Source organism: Morchella importuna (assembly GCF_003444635.1).
Source record: "Morchella importuna strain M04M26 chromosome Unknown Morimp01GS004, whole genome shotgun sequence".
Lineage (NCBI taxonomy): Eukaryota > Fungi > Ascomycota > Pezizomycetes > Pezizales > Morchellaceae > Morchella > Morchella importuna.
The window spans coordinates 291,484-311,159 of NW_025763401.1; the positions used below are offsets into that span (position 1 = coordinate 291,484).

The window sequence follows — 19,676 nt, forward strand, 5'->3', positions numbered from 1 at the left end:
GCAATGTCCGAGGGGAGCAGCCGTAATGATGGAGGGTAAGTCTTTCCTTCATAACTTACACCGTGATCCTTCCATCATTCTTCCCCCATCTTCGTCCCGTTCACTCGAGCCTCCATTATTCATTCATTCACTCCTTTGTTCTTTTTGATCACTTTATCAAGCTTTCAGGTTTAGCTTACTTATGAAATTTCCATCCAGGCATCGTAGGACCCGCTCCGCAATGGTTTCCTCACTCCTACACTCATCCTCCAGCAACTCACCCTCCAAATCACATTCCCGCAACGCGTCTGCCGCTGTAACCCCAAACTCATCAACTCAGTACCTAACACCTGCGAACTCCTCGACCGCTTCAGTGCCGAAACGAAGCATCTCACTTCGATCACCATCATCTAAGCCAATCACGGAAGAACCACCACCTTTGCCCTCGACTGCAAACACCTCTGCGACATCGCTGATCGGCGGCTCGGGAGTATTAGTCGGAAATGCGAAAAGCGTTGAGGATACTGTTCGCACGTTCCGACTTTATGAAGCGTTGAGGAATGGAGACACTATGGCTATTTCGAAGACCATCAGGGAGGGTTCAGTGGATGATGCAATCAGGAGCTCTATACTACAGTTGGCTGTGCAGTGTGCCGAAGTTGAGGTGATAGAGTATATCCTGTCGACCACCACGACCGACGCGGCTACCCCGTCCGGATTGCCATACTTGGATATCAACCATCGGGATCCAACGACAGGTAATACGCCGCTACATACGGCGGCGAAGCTTGGAAGGGCAGAGGTCGTATCGCTATTATTGAAGCAAGCAGAGATTAATGACAGTATTCACAACTATAATAATCGAACGCCATTGGAGATCTCAAGGACCCCGGCGGTATTTCAGATGCTACAGCTGGCGCGAAGTATGTTTCTAGAGGAAACAATCGAGAAGTTGACCCGACTCGTAGCAGAGCAGGACTACGAACGGATCGAAAAACTTCTGGAAATTCCAAGGGTGAAAGGGCTATTAGACCTCAATACCCTCGAACCACCTACTAATGGCGGTGGATCGACACTACTACATGATGCTGCCAGGAGGCGGGATACAAGATTAATCGAGATCCTCCTGCTGCACGGCGCGGATCCGTTTAGGAGAGATAACAAGGGAAAATTGCCGCAGGACGTAACAAAGGATGACAAAACGAAGAACATGCTCAAGAAGAGCCCTGCTGCGCAAGCCGCTGCTCGGGGAATAGAGGAGAGGGCTGTTCTTGGGAGTGCCGCAGAAGTCGCTGCTACTGGTTTGGCTACTGCGGGGGAAACCTTTGCGACTGGCATCGCTGGGAAGGAAGGAAGGGAAATGAAGGGGTACCTGAAGAAATGGACAAATTATACCAGCGGATACAAGCTCCGGTGGTTTGTGCTTGAAGATGGGGTATTGAGTTATTACAAACATCAGGGTAAGTGTCCCCATGTCCTTCCCCCCCAAAAAAATGTTTGCTTAATATTTACATCTACAGACGATATTGGTTCCGCTTGCCGAGGTGCAATTAATATGAGGATTGCCAAACTTCACATGGATGCACAAGACAAACAGAATTTTGAGATCCATGGCAAAGGATCCGTCAAATATCACCTTAAAGCAAATCACGTGGTCGAGGCCAAACGCTGGTACTGGACCCTGAACAATGCCATACAATGGGCCAAAGACGAGGCGAGAGAAGAGGAGCGCCGGAAAGCCGGCGAGGCCGAGCGGATGGGACGGATGCGAGAGCAGCAACGTCATGAGGACAACGACACAGCATCTAGTCGCCGCGGCAGCGTTGGGGGATCTTCGGGAGATAATAGAAAAACAAGCCTCCGTACCGGTAGCAGCTTTGTTGCTCCAACGGAGGGTGAGGAAAGTGACTTTTTTGAGCAGAGCACAGGCGGCCCGTCAAGAAATCGTCAATCCAGCCGCAGCCGCAGCGGTGCCTCTGGGGATGAGCGGGAAGGCGACGTGGATGATGATGACAATAGCTCTAACGGACACCATGAACCGCCAACCAGTGATGCTCTATCTCTATTAGGAAATTCCGCAAGGTTGCAGTTGGATCTTCTTAGCCAAGTTGTACTTGCTGTTCAGTTCGAACATGCGAAGAACCCCGACCTCACGCTCAGTGATCCTCTGGTTACTGGAGCTCTGAGTAGTTATGAAAGTGCTGTCACCAGTCTTAAAACACTTGTTGAGGAACTTCTCTCAATGAGCAAGGAACGCGACTCCTACTGGCGGTATCGCATTGAGAAGGAGATCAGTCTTCGAAAAATATGGGAGGAGAATATGGCTGTCTTGGCACGTGAGCAAGAAACTCTCGAGAGCAAAGCAGCTGGTGAGCGCGAAAAGAAGAAGAAGGCCAAACGTGCGCTAAAGGAGGTTCTCCGAGGAACTAGTGGTAGCGCTCCGTTGAGCCCTAGACTGGATCACAGCACCTCGGAGAACCTTGATGGACAACTGAATAGTGTCGAACTTGCCAGGGTTGGTTCGGTGTTGAAGAGCCCGGTGCTTGTAGCGGACAGTGACAGTGACTCCGACGATGAGGATACTGACCAATTCTTTGACGCAATTGACAGCGGTGAGGTGGAGGTTGTTTCAGAGATGCCAATTAGTGTCATGAGCCTTAAGAGCCCAGGACTTTCAGAGAGGAATATGGCTCTTGGCGAAGGGCCCGAAGGGGACGTTACAGAGACGGAAGGAGCATTGGTGTTGAGACACAAGAAGTTGGTTGCTGTCAAGACAAGTTTTAAGGGTTATGAGGATCCGCCAAGAGCAAAGTTGAGCATGGATGCAGACGATAGGCCGAAAATTTCGCTTTGGGTAAGACCACGAGTGATATCCTATGAGTGAGAAAATACTGACAGTAAGCAGGGTATTCTGAAATCCATGATTGGAAAGGATATGACAAAGATGACACTTCCAGTCTCCTTCAATGAACCTACATCGCTACTTCAGCGTGTAGCGGAGGATATGGAATATACCGATCTTCTTGACCTGGCTGCTGATCGCTCCGACTCTACCGAAAGAATGGTTTATGTTGCCGCCTTTGCTGCTTCCGAGTACTCGTCAACCATTGATCGTGTCGCAAAGCCTTTCAACCCTCTTCTTGGTGAGACTTATGAATACGTCCGCCCTGACAAGAACTACCGCTTCATGATCGAGCAAGTCTCCCACCATCCTCCTATCGGTGCGGCATGGGCTGAGGCCGAGAAATGGGATTATTGGGGTGAATCGGCCGTTCGAAGTAAATTCTACGGAAAGAGCTTTGACATCAACCCGCTCGGTACATGGTTCCTTCGTCTCCGAACTCCTGACGGAGGAGAGGAATTGTACACGTGGAAAAAGGTCACAACGTCCGTTATTGGTATCATCACAGGTTCCCCAACAGTCGACAACTACGGTCTTATGGAGATCAAAAACTGGACCACCGGAGAAAGCTGTCAGCTCGACTTCAAGGCACGAGGTTGGCGTGTATCAACCGCATATGAGGTTAAGGGACGGGTTTTCAACGCCGATGCAATTCAAGTGTGGAGCATTGGTGGCCGATGGAATGATAAAATCTACGCCCGCCTCTCTCCAGGCCAGGATCTTGCGGTGGCCCCACCTCCTGCTAACGGCGGCGGTGGCTCAAACCCTGCTTTCCTGGTCTGGGAGAACCACCCACGCCCACCAGCACCTTTCAATCTCACCCCGTTCAGCATAACCCTTAACGCAATCCCTGATAATCTCAAGCCTGTACTCTGCCCTACTGATACACGTCTCCGACCCGACCAGAGAGCGATGGAAGAAGGAGAATATGACTTTGCGGCTACAGAGAAGAACAGGTTGGAGGAGAAGCAGCGAGCGAAGAGGAGAGACCGGGAGCAGAGTGGCGAGGAGTGGAAGCCAAGATGGTTCGAGAAGGCGGTTTGTGAAGTCACTGGCGAGGAGTACTGGAAGGCGAAGGGCGATTACTGGGGCATGAGGCACAGTGGTGAATGGAAGGACGTAGACGATATTTTCTAAGTGTACTTATTGAGCCAGGTTGGCTTTTTCTTTCTTTTCTTTTTCTCTCTCCTTCTTTGGTGTCTTTTTTTTTCTCTTCCCTTCGTAGAGGATGTTTGGTAGAAATTTGAAGCGCCTCCTTCTCGCTTAGTGCGAATTGTGAGCGTATGAATTAGTTAGTGTTGAGAGTGAGTGATATTCTGAATAGTAGGGTCTTTCTCGGCGGGGTCAGGGGGTTTTTCTAGAAACTGGTTGGTTTTTACCTTGAGAATAGCTCAATGGGTCAGGAAACAATTTAACAAAATGTATGAGTATTTTACAACTTACTTGTACTCACTCAGTATTACATGTATCTCTATACCTAGTGATGGTACCGTGATAGCGAAGCTACAGCCCTGAAACATAAATCCGGAGTATTTCCTTAAAAGCGACGAGTGATATTTCATGACTAGGATCTTGTTTATCCATTTATAAGCGATAATACTCTAATATTGCCACTGAAGTCTAATCACTACATGTATCTATAAAAACTAGCTCAACCACTACGTGAACTCTCCTCATGCTTTCTGACATAGTGGTACTCTAACAATATCAAAGGGTAGATGAGGATTTGGCAAGTTCCCTTGGAAATTTGTAACCAGTAAATCATCCCCATCAAACGCCGCAGTCGCAGGCCCATACAGCAAATCACTCGTGAGAGTCCCCACTGGTGTCGCCTCAAGGTACGGATACACGATCTCTATAACATCGATAAAGAGCCCAATGTCCCAGTCGGAGTTAACGGAGTAGAGAGTCTTGCCCCGGAGGAGTAGACCATCAACTTTACCAACCTACTCATTCAATTTTGTTAGCAGAAATTACCACATATCATGTGTATGGGTCGGGGGATATATACCGTCTTTCCACCCAAGTCAATAGGAGAAATTTCCTTGCTATCATCCAAAGAGATACGGTAGATAGCCCTGCCTTCCCAGCTTCCCAGTATCACAAATTCCTGGTCCTTTGTCACCACGAGCCCATTTCCGATATGGACACCGTCGCCTGCGTTTGTGTAAGGGATCACTGAATCAAGCCTTGTGTAGACTTTCAGTTCCTGCTCTGTCTCTTCCGCAGCGAGTTGATCCGGGGTGATGTAGAGCAAGTAAGGGCGGTATGAATCAGAGATATATACAGTCCCATCGTCCGCGATCGTCAGGTCGTTCAAAAATCCCCCGCTGTAGGTTACAGTGAATGTATACAGAAGATCGCGCGTATTAACATCATAAACAAAGACGGAACCACTAGCGCAGCCGGCGGCATAAAGGCGGTCTTGATCATCGATTTTGATCCCGGCGAGACAGGTGCTAGGGGTGTTTGGAATGAAAACTTCTATTTCCGGAGTGTAGATATCGCCACGATAGAGTGAACCTGTGGTGACGGACCCGGAATAGAAGTAAGGAGAGTTGGGCTGGCGGCCTACACCTTCGGGGCGGGTGTTGTTTCCAGGAAGAGTGTACGAGGTGATTTCAGGAGGAGGATGGGGGGCTGCGAGAGTCGCAATCGGGGAGAGAGCGAGGAGGAAGGATATTAAGTTAGTTGAGAACATTTTGTGTTTGCTTAGTGCGCTGATTGCTGCTGTTCTTCTTGCTGATGATGGTGCTTATTTCTAGTGATCCTTCAAGGCCTATTATATACCACGATATCGGACTTATTCCACCATAAATACGAATATACTGATTTTTGAAGCCGAAATATCATCGCAACTTACCAATCGACATATGCGACAGCTCCTTCAAATATACGGGTGATCTACCAGCTAAGCCTTGTTTGTCGTGGGGGCTTAAAAGCTTAAGTTGGTTAATCGATCATTTACCCCTGTCAGGCTATTACTAATTTGGATTTTTGCTTAAAAATCAACTCAACTTGATACCTCGCCGACTAGTATCCCCGTCATATATATAGCATGAGAAGATTGGATTTGGTCCAAAGTAGATAGATTGGGTATCACGCCATGGATGCTTCTAAGTACGATATTGTACCTAAAAAAATCCAATCCAAAGACTGCAAGATTGCAAGCAGCAGGCAATGGATGTAGTACGGCTAATGACTAGTACTTTGTGTTGAAGATCAAAGTGCTTAATCAGTATAACAGGAGAGGGAAACTTTCGCCCGAGCTAGTAATCAAGCTATGGCATCATTTCTTTGAGTTTCTTTGCCCTTTACAAGCCTTCGTACCTGTTCACAATAACCAGGATCCCAACTACTTCGTACGTATGAGTTTCTGTAGAAACATGACTCTTTTTTTATGGGTACTATAACATCAGTAGTTTACTAAGGCCTAGGGCCTCTTATCATTTATTTGACCTGATCAGTCTCCTATTGCCTGAATCTTCTGTTGCTTGTTGGCCTATAAAAGATTGCTAATATATTGATAGCTTAAGGGATATTAGGATCAAGGAGTCAGGTGATCGAGTGACTTCATGTGAATTTCACATTGTGAAAGACACTTCACCATGCGTCAGGAGCTTATATGGTCCAGCAGGGTACGATTAAATATATATCCTAATTAGCAATCAAAATATCGGTCGCACACTCAACACCGCAGAGTGTATCATGTGTATGGGAACTCTCTGATACTGTGAAGGACACCCTAGAAAACAGTACAAAAGACTTTGTAGAGATTATATGGAACAGTCACATCACTACAACAAGAACCCTTCGGTGGAATCATCCGCCTCTCGATAACCTTATCTTTCCCTCTACGAAGTCGAAGAATTCGAACGCTGAAAGTATATGCCTACAAAATAAACAAAAAACCCCTTTCATTACCCTTTTTACTCGATCTTTGCCACAGGCTTCGAGACAACTTTTGCCTTCAACACCACCACGGGATTATCGTCTCTTCTCACTCCATCTCTATCAAAGTCCATCCTCAGCACCGCTGGGAATAACTGTATCCTAACTTCCGCTTCGGTATCTTCTTCATCTTCTCTTTCCTCTGCATCTGCTGCCGCATCTTCCATCGAATACGTATCATACTCTTCCCCAGGGGCAACCGGCCACAAGTCAAAGGCTGCCTGCTGTTGTGAAACTTCCAGAGCTAGCTTTGCGGTCTTCTCAACAAGCGCATGGAGAGACTTGGTGCGTAGCTCAACCTTAGAGGTTTTAGCGCAGAGGGGAGTGAAAAGTGCGGAGAGATCATTCGTGTGAGCTTCGACCGCTGTGGCGAAAGCAGCAAGAACGTCGGGGTGCTTGCATAACAAGTCAACAGTCTTTGAGCGCCATAAATGTCGTTGAAGTTCTATTTTTTGGTAAAATTATTAGCTGTTATACTGGAAACAGATAATCTCTGGATACTCACCAGTCCCCTCTATGGTATCGTACAAGATTGCAAATGGCTCTTGCAGATCCCCAAAAGCCAGGTATCTAAACGCCTGGAATACATCTCTATTCAACATCCATACTACCATCGCTGAGATTGCGTCTAACTGCGCCCTCGACTTCTTTACCGGTTCGGCTTCATGAACACACTCCTCAAAGGCGGTTTTCAAGTCTCCCTCTAGACCGGCCAATCTATCCTCAGCCCCGCCTCTAAAATGTCTAAACACCCACTGCTGTACTCCGTTTACCAGCTCTGAGAACTCAGTAGCAAAATAGTCGTCATCTCGCGCGGTCCCTTGTCTAGCCTCTTCTTTCGGTCCATTGCGTGAGATCGTCTCGGTCAGCTTATTTACTTGCTGCTCATACTTCCTCACAGCCTGTTCAGCGATGTGCGTGGATCTCTTCATCTCTGCCTGCTCGGCACGTAGATGGACAAGCTCATTCTCTCCATTGAAGATATGGCGATTCAAAGCAATATTTCGGGCATGAAGCTGTTTGTTATCTTGATCGAGCTGTCTGAAGACAGGAAGCCATTCTTTTTCCAGAATTTTATTAACACCGGCCTCGACGGCTTGTTTGCGCTCTTCATTGAGCCGTTGGAGTTGATACTTGAGATCAGCATTTTCGCGTGTTAAGTGGGCGATTTTGTTTGTGGATGTTAGGAGCCGTGTTTGCAGAGTCTTGATCGCTGGATCTGGGGGGCTGCTGGTGACTTGGAGTTTGGAGATCTAAAGCTGGTAAGTTGTCTGTTTGCAATACTTATTTCTTTGAGAACTAAAGTAATGGTATATACCTCTTCGACTAATTTGAGATCTTCGTCAGATAGCTTCTTGTTCTCCTCTGCTGCAAACTTTGATGACCACCCGTACATACCCCGGAAAGCTGAAGTCATATTGTCCAAGGTATTCTGTATCGACGGCAATAAACTATCTGGAACTATCCAAAAGGCCGGTGTTGCAAACAGTGAAAGAGAGTAGATACTCTTTTTTCTCACAGATTCTTAGTTCTTATTCTCTAGCACCTTTTCTTGTGGGGGAGGGTGCAGTTTTCCTTATCAATACTAATCTCCAAGTCAAAACATGGATAAATACCACCTCTAGGCAGCTACAAGAGATAATATTTGTACGTCTGCCTATCATCAAGCGGCTATGCAAGCAAGAATTGGAGGCTATGTTCAAACACCTCAGGTAGCATCGCTAAAAGCAATAGCTGCACAGTGACTTCTAGGCTGCAATATTCTGACTCTACCACACACCCCATCTGCTCCGGCGTACCCCATCTCGTACGCACATTCGTATCCCCGCTGTTGTGAGTCTTACTTACTTAACATGCGGGGGTAGACATATATCTCAACATGGTTTAGGCTGGAGATTAACGAATCCATACAAAACCCGGTAAGGCTGAGGCTCAGAGGTCAGGAAGCTCCCGTCGCGTTGCACCTTGGCATAATGTGCTTTTTGGGACGTGCTGGGGTAAAGCTGTCGCAATCATTAAGCCCTCGATCTCATACGACTGACGGAAAATATCGACTCCCCCCAAAAATGACTGTAGCTGTGCTTCTACTCATCCAATTCCATGTTCCAAGAGCCTCCGTTCTGTAGTCACCCCCAAAGCAGAACAAAGTCTCTCGACAGGAATTAAAACGAGTCATTCCAAAAGGAACTACCCAAACTGCAATTGTCCTGATTGAAGCCAACCTGCATGCATCTCATCCCTCCTCACACGGAATACCTACTCCCCCACATTTTTTCGACATGTCAGAATTCTAAATGCTTGTGTAACCCTAACCCAGCTGAAACCATTGGATAGTGGATAATGCCGGTACAGCCTTGCTCCTCAACAAGGCAGCAACAACCACCATGCGGGTGAAGATCAGTAAGCTCAGCAGCTCTGGGGATTGGACTGTAGGTACATTATATGTTCATGATAAGAAGGTTTTTGTGTGACTCACATCGGAGAGATGTCGTGTTTCACGCTGTGGTGCCGAAAACACAGGCTGCTGCCTATTGGGCGGCCTTTATGGAAAAATGAGGCTGACTATCAGGAGTGGAATACCTACCATGTAGTAAGTAAGTGAGGGAGTTAGTTTACTGTGGTTGTTCAGGTGGGAGCTTGGTTATATTTATAAGAGTCCCCCAAGGTTCTACTTATTTCTCCTTCTTTCTTTCTCAAGGGAATCAGTAGATCAGTCTTTCTGGAAAGTGCTCATAGCAACTTACCTCTTTTCTCCTTCCTCTATATCCACGCCTGAGCGTCTCAGAAATACTGAAACTACTTTGAGAACCAGTGAGATTGATATATCCCACCATGACTAAACTTCACTCCCTCAAAGTCGGTATCGATTTTGGAACAACCTACTCCGGTGTAGCATGGGTAGTTCCCCAAAACTCCTCAACCTTCTGCCAGATAACTAATTAAGCTTTCCAGGCCCACACCGCAACTCCCGATGAAATCAACGTTATCCAGCGCTGGCCAGCAGGCGGTAACCGCAACTCCGAAAAAGTCCCCACAGAAATCGCCTACTCCGCCGACGGCACCAGCTTCAAATGGGGGTTCGAGCTGCCTCTCGAGTCCGAGAAGCTCATCTGGATCAAGCTGCTCCTCGACCCCAGCAAGTACGACAGCGACTCGGCCAACTCGCCCCTCAGCAAGACCAAGCACCTCATCCCCGCCGGAAAAGAGCCCGTGGACGTCGTGGCCGACTATCTCGGCGCGCTGAAGCGCCACACGGTCGATACGCTTGAGCGCAACTTTGGAAAAGAGTTCCTGGAGGCCACGCCGATCGACTGGGTCATGACTGTGCCGGCGGTGTGGAGCGACGCGGCGAAGGCGACGACGCTGCGGGCGGCGGAGGCGGCCGGGTTGGGCGAGGGAACGAAGATTAGAATGATTAGTGAGCCCGATGCGGCGGCGGTGTGTACATTGAGAGACATCCAGCCGAATTCGCTGAGGGTCGATGATACGTTCATTGTGGTTGATTGTGGTGGTGGTACGGTGGTATGTTGCGCATGACTTCTATTCTTTTTGGTCCTTTAATTGGGGGCGACTAACTGGGGGGTCAATGATCAGGATCTTATTTCTTACCAAATCACGGCGCTCAAACCTACACTTGAAGTGAAGGAGTGCGCAGTGGGTACCGGTGGCATGTGTGGATCTACATACATCAATGCCAACTTTGAGAACTTTGTGCGAAAGCGGATCGGCGACGATGTTTTCAACGCCATGAAGCCCAAGGGCCGCATCGTGATGTTGAAGCATTTCGACGAGTTCCTCAAGCGCACGTTCAGCGACGAGGACGAGGATGAGGACGAGGACATCTTCTCCTGCCCCATTCCCGGAGTCGCGGACAATGAAGAGGCGGGTGTAGAGGACGGCTTCTTCATCCTCACGCGAGAGGAGATGAAGGGGATCTTTGACCCCGTGATTTCCCAGATTGTCGGGTTGGTGCAGAAGCAGATGGATGCTGTTGAGAGCGGTGACGACGGCTTCGACGTCTCCGCAATCCTGCTAGTCGGAGGTTTCGGTGCAAGTGAATACCTCCGGCAGCGACTGTTTAAGGATCTCAAGAGTACCCGCAATCCTGATGTTGAAGTCGAGATTCTGCAACCCACAAACGCGTGGAGTGCCGTGGTGCGTGGTGCTGTGTTGCGTGGGCTGGAGGGAGGCATTGTGAGAAGCCGTCACGCAAGAAGAAATTACGGTGTCAACTGTACTCAGGCCTTTGACTCTAATGTTCACGATGAGGCAGAAAAGTATCTCAGCTCATTTGATGGTACACCAAGAGTGCGCGATCGTGCTTTCTGGTATATCAAGAAGGGTGATGAGGTTAGTGAGGATAAACCAATCAGTTTCCCGTTCTACAACAGGTGGAAGACACACTGGGACGAGGAGATGGTGTTTGAGGATGATTTGGTGGCGAGTGAGCTTGATGAGGCGCCAATCAAGACGAATAGTACTGGTGAGTTTCCCGGCGCTCCATAGGTTTATTTCAATGGTGCTAATTATATGCGTTATAGATACATATTTGGTGTGTAAACTGACGTCGAGACTCCCGGCATCAATACCGAAGGACATCTTTCCAAAGAGAACGAGTCCGTACGGGTTTGAGTATTATGATATCAACTATAATCTCATCATGACGGTAGAGAGTGCAACATTGACTTTTGAGTTTGAGTTTGAGGGTAAAACTTATGGCAGTGTCACTGCAAAGTATTATTAACTGTTCATTGTTAGAATAGCCTTGGACAGTTGTAGCATACCTTTCTTTTCTTTTCTTTTCTTTCAAGTTTTCTCTCTTCAATGTAGCATCACCCGGCCCGGTCATTCCGTAAAAGTTCGAAAAATGAAATACTAAATGTATTTACCACATACATAAAAAATATTTTTTTGAGAAAGCCCGGCACCATGATCAAAAACAAGGAGCCGGGGCATTTTCCGTGGCACTTTCAAGCAAAACCTCGACTCGGAATCTGGGGCGGAACTCAAAGATAGATTAAATACCAAATCTATTCCTAAGGAAGGGCAACAACGTTGCATAGGACTATAGGACAACGCCCGCTACGATTCTCTCCAAAGATTGAGCACAGTTATCATCTCTTTAGTCCTAAATATTTTATCTACTCCCAGCGTTGACAAAAATGCAACTTGGGATGACGCCAGATTAGACATCTCAATCGAGTGATATCTGGTGACCACATAGTCATATTTTTTTTTTGTTTAATTCATTAATTGCATGCAACCTTACACATGGCCCTATTAGGAACTGTAGCAATTCGAAAGGGGGGGATGTAGGTACGGTCTTGATGAAGCGTGTGGTAGAGTGACAAAGATAAAGAGAATTTCTTCGCCATGTTCGTGGCCTCAACCCCTGGGCCAAATCGTCCTAGACCCCTAGCTTACTCCACTAGATTAAACACCCTACAGGGAAACGTAGGATGGGGTGTAGTGCATACTTGATAAAGCATAACACTTTGTTAGTAACTCAAAACGGTGTGCTAGGAAGCCTGAGCGGTGTCTGAAGACCCAGTGCATACTGAAAAGAACAAACAGGCCACAGTAAAACCTATGTAGAACAAACATACTGACCCAGCAAGAGGCCACGTGTAAAAAAGTGTTTGAGCATCCTGAAGCCGCGAGCCTTAAGTCTCTGTCATTTCTACCCTCACTTTTTTTCTGGGCCAGCTTTCCACTAATCTAGGGAACGTCTCGAGACTCCCCCAACACCTGTGCTATCCGAGTGATACCTCATGACTGGAACTCGTCTCAGCAAAGTTCGCGCCGAGCTACAGCAACATTCCCCGCGAGATCAGAGTCACCGGGTGGTAGAGATAGTTGATAGAGCCTCTGCTGGTGGGATGTGAATTCTAGGTAAATTTTTGCCTTATAATAGATCCACGAATCGTGGGGCGGGGCGGGTCGGCGGGGTGGAGGTTTCTAAGGTATGTATGCCCTGTATCCATACTATAAGAGTAGATGCAGCTGGTGTAGGAGTCACACGGGATGGCTGCCCCCTCCAAACTAAACTGCTGCATACCCAAAAGCCTGCAAATTTGGTATTATATTAGATCCCCTTTATCTCCCTTATCTGCAATCGAGTGGTACTTATCTCCGCTTCAGAGCCCACTATATCAGCAGTGGTTCCGGTAGCATAGTTGATATAATGTGTTCGATTTGGGTATCAGTAGGACGTTTGCCAGAGGAGATGGGGTCCGATTCCCCCCGAGGGCTGCTATATTTCTACTTAAAAATTTCCTTGTTGATACAGAGATGTAGATATATATTAAAGCAAGAGATAATTATAACCGTGATAAAGTAGCATAATAAATATGGGGAAGAAAGGTACCACGACTGACCTTGACCCCCAATGGTGCAGTGCCGTATAATTCAAGCAGAGGCTACTGTACATGTAGGAAATTAATTGCGAACCCTTACTACCAGCTGCTTGTCCTCCGCCTCTTCCCTCTTCGTATTCGAAGGACAAAGACCGGTATAGACTCCCAGTTTTGATGGGTGGGTGGGCGGGCGGTTTAAGTTTTAAGGTTTATGCGCGGTGCATGCACTTCCTTCCCGGGAGTGCCTGCATGGAACCTTAACTTACTCTCACCCCAACGTCTGAAAACATCATCGATAATCTAGATCTGCGTAGCATATGAGGAGAAGTTATAGATGCTATAGAGACGCAGACACAGCAGCTATAGACATCACCATCCGCGAGAGGCACCTAAGTTCTTGGTTTCCCTGATTCTTTGCAATCGAAATGATAACCTGCATTGAGAGACAAGAGATACGCAATCCGGTGCAAGCAAACCCAGCTAGACCGACATACCGAGAGGCTCAGAGACAGCAGTCGGCACGGAGCTCCGGCCATGCCCGTATGGCATCTCTCCCGGAGGGTTGGATACACTAGTGGGCGATGCCCGGAGCTATCTGCACTACATACACACGATCCGGAAGATATACGGTAAGATACGCGACCTGACAACTACATGTACATGTATATATTCCCATCTACGTCCTTAACTCTTGGTTTACCAAGTACTTAAGTAACGTACACCTACATAGTGCTTTGTGGAATGATACACACAGAATTCCTCCTCCTACCGTACAACAAAGTACTAGTACTGCAGCTGCACCAATGGCCAACAAATCACCCCATCCACCTCCAGTCACCCGAACTAGAGCCCTCCAGTGCAAGCGGTCTCAAACACCCTATCTCTATTGTTACGATAGATTCCTCTCTATAGACTATCATCACGAGTAGATAAGCACAAAACTCGAAATGCTACAGATAGATAATGAAACACGTACACCCGACGTGCCCAGCGCCGCCGGTGCATCGCCAAGATGCTAGCCCACCGAGTGACGTTCCGTGAAGAAGCGCACACACCATTTTACCGGCTTTCCCTTACTTCCTCACTTCTCCTACTCCACTCACTCACCCGACTCACCACCCTGTTTACACTTACTCACACTTCATCCGCCCCACAAGCTACCTCCGACTGCTGCATAATAGACGACTAATACCCACCAGGCAGTCATTTCCAGTCGCAGATCTCTACCCCACTCTGCTCTGGTGTTACTATTCTTATTTTATAGCTATATAGGCCCGCATATGCACTCTAGAGTAAGTTTTTTTGCAGAGCCAACGGTTTCATCCGCGTTTCGTGCGACGTGCAGAATTTGCATGTGGAGGGCGCTCCTCTGGGCGCCGTGAGTAAATCTACTCTAAAGTACATGCATACACTAGGTAGAGTATATGTACATGTAGCTAGGGCTACTCTACAGTGTTGAATTTTTCCGTCTCCCGAATTTTTTTTTTTTTTGTGGAGAGGCCCCCATGAGCTGCTTGGGTACATACCTTGACCTCCCCCCCCGGGCCCTAGGCCTACATATTGTAGGTATGGGTATATACATAGGGAACAAAAAGCTACCTACGTCAATCATCGTCCCCTCAACTGAACCTCAACGTATCTCCACATTCCATCTCCAAAGTAATATATCCACCCCGCCCGCGCAGCTCCGGCTCCCCCCGCAAGCTCCCCCCACGGTTCTCGAACGGTAGAATCTTTACCCAGCACCATTCATTGTCTACCCGGTGCTCGTCCAAAAAAAAAAATGCAGTATGTACGGTAGTTTAATATCTATCATGCAGAGTATTTAATAAACAGCCACACCCACACCCACAAACCTCAACCCACCCACACACACACACTCGGAAGGGACCGAATATGATCTGCAGCTGGTTTTTGAGCGGTTTCTTTTTATTTATTGCGGGATGGGAGAGAAAGGGTGAGAGGAATAGAATAGAGTAGATTGTGTAGTTAACTGGCTTGGCTGGCACTTAGATTAAGTTTATCTTTTGTGTGTGGTGTGGTATGCTGTTTGGAGGGGATGCATGCATGCATACCTTACAGTAGGTACATGTAGCTACTCTACTCGTATTTCTCTGACGTTTGTGGACGCGACTGATATTGCATGCCATACAAAAATACGCCAAGCTCATGATTTTGGGTGTATGCAATAATGGCCCAGTTCAAAAACGTCAGAGAAATACTAGTACTGGGCTGAGTCTGCTCAGTCAGTCGGGTGGACTCGGAGTCTCGGTCTCGGGGTTACCGAATGAGGTTGAGGGTATATGATACTTGAAGTTATGTATTCCAACTGTACCTACTTGCTCCAGAGGATTGGTTGGACGGGGCAGTAGGAATTGGGAGCCAATTGAAAAAGAGGTGAATATAATCCAAGTACATATCATATGCAGGAGAGGAGAGAGGAATCGAGAGCTGTCTAGAAGTACGGTCCCTAGGAGAGTGGGATCGGAGACTGCAGCAGTGCAGTGAGCATGAGTGAGTGAGTGAGTGATTTTGACGCTAGATGAGACTTTCGTTCTGAGTTACAAGCGACTTTGAAAAACGTGCATGGGGAGTTGAGTAATAGTTAGTATCATAGACGCAAGTATGGCATCGATCCTTGTAGAATAAGTATGTAGAGCAGAGGCCGGGAGTAGAGCATTAGTATTAGTTGGAGAATGTCTGTTCCTGCTACGTCGGAGTCTGAGTCTACATATGTGAGGCATTGAGCTTTGGGCAGGTGTTGTTGATCAAAATATCACCGTGTCCGTGTCTCTGGAGCAGACAGAATATTTGAGAAAGACAGACAGGCATGTTGCACATCAAACCTTTATGTGCCGTGGTACAATAACTGTGTGAGGTGATCGTGGCTACAAGGAAAAAGTGATCGTGGATATCGTGCACGCAAAAATAAAAGTAAAAATGTAAAAGCGTCCCTTTCGTCTCAGTGTCTTTCTGATCACGATCCATTTTTTCAGTTAGCTGGGAGTGTCGACAGCACAATTGGCCCGAGCGCAGCGGTTCCGCCAGGCGCTGGGTTGCGTTGTGTTGCGTTGCGGCGGTTCCTGATCATATGCTTTCTTTCTTTCTGTGCTGTTGCTGTTTGCGTTTACGTTGTGGATCGTGAAACTCCCAATGCGGAATCTACACGAGGAGCGACTTTGTCTGTGCGTCGGGGCGCCTCTTCCTTCACTTCATCATCATCCCAGTCTCACTCTTTCTCGCCTTGCCCCTTCCAACGGGTGTGGGGAGAGGAGGAGGAGGAGCGAGTGAGTAGAGTAAGTTGAGGTTGAGACCATTCCCGAGGTTACCGCACGGGACGGTCCGGGATGGGGGATGGGGGCTGGGGGATGGGGCTCGACTTGTTTCTCTGCAAGTTGATCTTCTTTTTCCATGGACTGGGTTTGGTTTCATCTACACAAGCTGTAACTTGGTAGATACTAGAGTGACATCAGGGCTACATGTATTGTTGGATACCAGCACCAACTTGCGGGCAGAAGCTTCCGCGTAGATTGGTTGTGATGCCCTAAATACCAAAATGTACCTAACTTTATACCTACTCATGTACGTCTCTCTTTCCTACAAGTTTTGCGAGAAAGATTTTCCTTGCTGTTGGAGGGATTTAATGGACAGAAAACCGCCTGGGATAAAAATTAAGCTAGGCCGTGAAACCGCTTCAGAGTGGGTAGAGTAAGAAGGAATGGAAGGATCATGGATGAGAATAGGTATGAAAAGAATTGCGATACATCCCATCCACCAATCCAGTCTGCTAGCGAAAAGCAATTCGCAAAAGCAAAACTCTAAATCAACCTCAATCCGGACCTCCTTCGTACATCTAGCTCTCCGTCTCTTTGAAATCTGCAAACTGCAGACAGGGGCAGGAAGATCAAGGGCGCGTTCGTTTGCTGTTTGTTTGCTGTGTCAGCCGAGATCTCATTCATTCGCTTCGGCACCTACTGCTCTTAGCGGAACGTTATTCTACTTGAGCATATTTTTATTTTCCCCGTTGTGTGGAGAAGGAACGAGATGGATGGATCGGGTAACAAGATAGGTTCCGAGAAGGTCCGATTGTGGGAAAGCCTGTCCTCTTGTCCACTCCAGACAATCAGTCCAACAGGGTTCTTTGCTGGATCATGTGCAGCAACAAAAACTTCTTTGCTGGGATGGGATGGATGGGGGATGGATGATATGAAGCTGACGACAAAAAAAAATCTCATCCCTTGTTACTCACTACTCGATTACATTGGAGGCAATATATACTGCTGCTCCTTTCCTCCGTTCTCTCCCCGGATTTTTCTCTCCCTCTTGAAGGACATTCATTATCATCTACTTACTTCCATTACTACCACCTGTTATCAACAGTGCTGCCTACCTGTTCATTAATAAATTCGTCATTATCACTCGCTATATTTCCATCCAGTCCATCCAGTCCATCCAGCTGGTGATTCACACGAGATCTGCTGCCATCAATCCCAATCCAGAGCTGAGCCTCCTATCTCTCGCTCGATTCGTCCAGTACAGTCAACAAGGGTAGCTGCAGCCCCCCAAGACCCTACTCTCCGTCTTATTGTGCATTTATCTCTACGTCCCCCCCAAAAAAAATTCTATATACCGCCGCATTGCAGTAGAAACAATCAATCCAGCTATTGCTCACCGCATTGTTTGCGGGTAACTTTTTTTTTTATCCTCTGGAAATTCTTCCTGTAGAACGGCTTCTTCAACTACGTCAATATGAATTTCCCCACAAGAGATCCAGAACCTGCCGGTATGAACGAGACGAGCCAGCCTTCATTTTATTCCTTCTATTCTTCAGACTTCATGGTTATGAACAAAGCCTCTCTGACATTCCAGCGATCTAGGGAACACATGGTTCAACCAAAACCCGCCAACTTTCGATAATGCGCTCGTAAAACGCTCCGTGCCCGTGTGCGGCGCCGGCCGGTCCCAAGATGAAGAATACAATCTCGGCCTACATGTGATGGCCCTATTTGTAGTATTAGCACAAAGCTCACTCGGTATGTTCCCCCGTCCCCTTTCTCCTGCCCGCAGCCGCGATCATTGACAACTAACAACACCCAATTGATTAGCATGTGCATTCCCAATCATCGCGAAACGAGTCCCTTGGCTCCGCATTCCACCCTCATTCCTTTTCGGCGCCCGCCATTTCGGTACCGGCGTCCTCATCTCAACAGCCTTCGTACATCTCCTCCCGACCGCCTTTATCTCACTCAATGACCCCTGCCTACCCGAGTTCTGGAACAAGCAGTACCCGGCCATGCCTGGCGCGATAGCCATGGCTGCCGTCTTTTTCGTCACAGTCATCGAGATGCTGTTTACGCGCGGTCTGTGTAAGGGCGGCTTCTCTGAGCCGGACCATCGGGAGGCAACGCTCGAGCTGGGGTGTACACAAGAGTGCAAGGATGAGAAAGCAGCCAAAGAGTGGGGGGGTGCGGGTGGTGTGGTGAGGGCGGTGATGGGGCGGGGGCGACACGGGAGCAAGGGAAGCGAGGAGATTGGTGGGGCGGGGGGTGTCGGTGTGGTCGGTTTTGGGATGGCGGGGAGAAGAAGGTCCAGGCGCCATTCGTTCAGCCAGGGACTGAAGATGTACGGTGATATGGGGAAGGATCAGCAGCAGCAGGGGCAGAAAACGAGGCCGCCACTTAGCCCGGGAGCTGCAAGCTACAACCGGAGGAACTCGTCGGACACCATTGCGCAGGCGGATGAGTGTGCCGTTGAGGAGGAGGGTAATGTCGAGGTTGAGGAGGAGGATGATGATGTCGACGTTGAGTATGAGAAGAAGGAGCCCGCGGAGTCCGTCAACGACGCTGAACCACAACATGTCCACGGCATCAACGGAAACTTGACCCCACAGCAGGTCCATAAGAAGGCGCTTCTCCAGGTTGGACTCCTTGAGATGGGGATCTTGTTTCACAGTGTTTTTATCGGTATGGCGCTTAGCGTTACTGGCGGTCCCGGATTCGTTGTCCTCCTTATCGCTATCGTCTTTCACCAGACGTTTGAGGGCCTTGCGCTCGGAAGCAGAATTGCTGTTTTGGACTGGAATCCAAAGGCAATACAACCATGGATGATGGCACTTGCATACGGGCTCACTACACCACTCGGACAAGCAATTGGGCTCGCTACACACACACTGTATAGCCCGAAGAGCCAGACGGGTCTTCTTATGGTCGGGGTCATGAATGCCATCTCGTCGGGTCTTTTGGTTTTTGCGGGTCTGGTAGAGCTGCTCGCGGAGGATTTCTTGAGCGACGAGAGCTGGAATGTGCTCACGGGAAAGAGGAGAGTGGCGGCTTGCTTTTTGGTGTTTGCTGGCGCGTTTGGGATGGCGTTTGTGGGTGCTTTTGCTTAGATAGTAGAAGCGGAACTGGACGGCTTTTTTTTTGTGTGTTTTTTTATTTTTATCTTTCCTTTGTTGGGTGGAATTATTTTTTCTTTCTTTTTTTTTCTGG

At 48.1% G+C, this 19,676-nt stretch overlaps 5 protein-coding genes across 5 annotated transcripts; 3 read left to right on the plus strand and 2 right to left on the minus strand.

The window, feature by feature from the left end:
* Positions 1-3: 3 nt before the first annotated feature.
* LAJ45_02217 (uncharacterized protein) lies at positions 4-4,018 on the plus strand (the record flags this gene model as incomplete). Its single annotated transcript, XM_046111809.1, has 4 exons — positions 4-35; positions 199-1,439; positions 1,500-2,833; positions 2,885-4,018. The coding sequence occupies 4 exons, from the start codon at positions 4-6 to the stop codon at positions 4,016-4,018; spliced, it is 3,741 nt and encodes a 1,246-aa protein (XP_045974709.1).
* Positions 4,019-4,554: 536 nt separating this feature from the next.
* Positions 4,555-5,582, minus strand: LAJ45_02218 (uncharacterized protein; the record flags this gene model as incomplete). Its single annotated transcript, XM_046111810.1, has 2 exons — positions 4,555-4,827; positions 4,893-5,582. 2 exons carry the CDS (start codon positions 5,580-5,582, stop codon positions 4,555-4,557), a joined length of 963 nt encoding a protein of 320 aa, XP_045974710.1.
* A 1,228-nt stretch (positions 5,583-6,810) lies between these two features.
* LAJ45_02219 (uncharacterized protein) lies at positions 6,811-8,249 on the minus strand (the record flags this gene model as incomplete). Its single annotated transcript, XM_046111811.1, has 3 exons — positions 6,811-7,277; positions 7,338-8,085; positions 8,151-8,249. 3 exons carry the CDS (start codon positions 8,247-8,249, stop codon positions 6,811-6,813), a joined length of 1,314 nt encoding a protein of 437 aa, XP_045974711.1.
* A 1,415-nt stretch (positions 8,250-9,664) lies between these two features.
* LAJ45_02220 (uncharacterized protein) lies at positions 9,665-11,576 on the plus strand (the record flags this gene model as incomplete). Its single annotated transcript, XM_046111812.1, has 4 exons — positions 9,665-9,730; positions 9,785-10,354; positions 10,427-11,315; positions 11,374-11,576. The coding sequence occupies 4 exons, from the start codon at positions 9,665-9,667 to the stop codon at positions 11,574-11,576; spliced, it is 1,728 nt and encodes a 575-aa protein (XP_045974712.1).
* Positions 11,577-17,937: 6,361 nt separating this feature from the next.
* LAJ45_02221 (uncharacterized protein) lies at positions 17,938-19,576 on the plus strand (the record flags this gene model as incomplete). Its single annotated transcript, XM_046111813.1, has 3 exons — positions 17,938-17,971; positions 18,066-18,221; positions 18,294-19,576. The coding sequence occupies 3 exons, from the start codon at positions 17,938-17,940 to the stop codon at positions 19,574-19,576; spliced, it is 1,473 nt and encodes a 490-aa protein (XP_045974713.1).
* Positions 19,577-19,676: the final 100 nt, after the last annotated feature.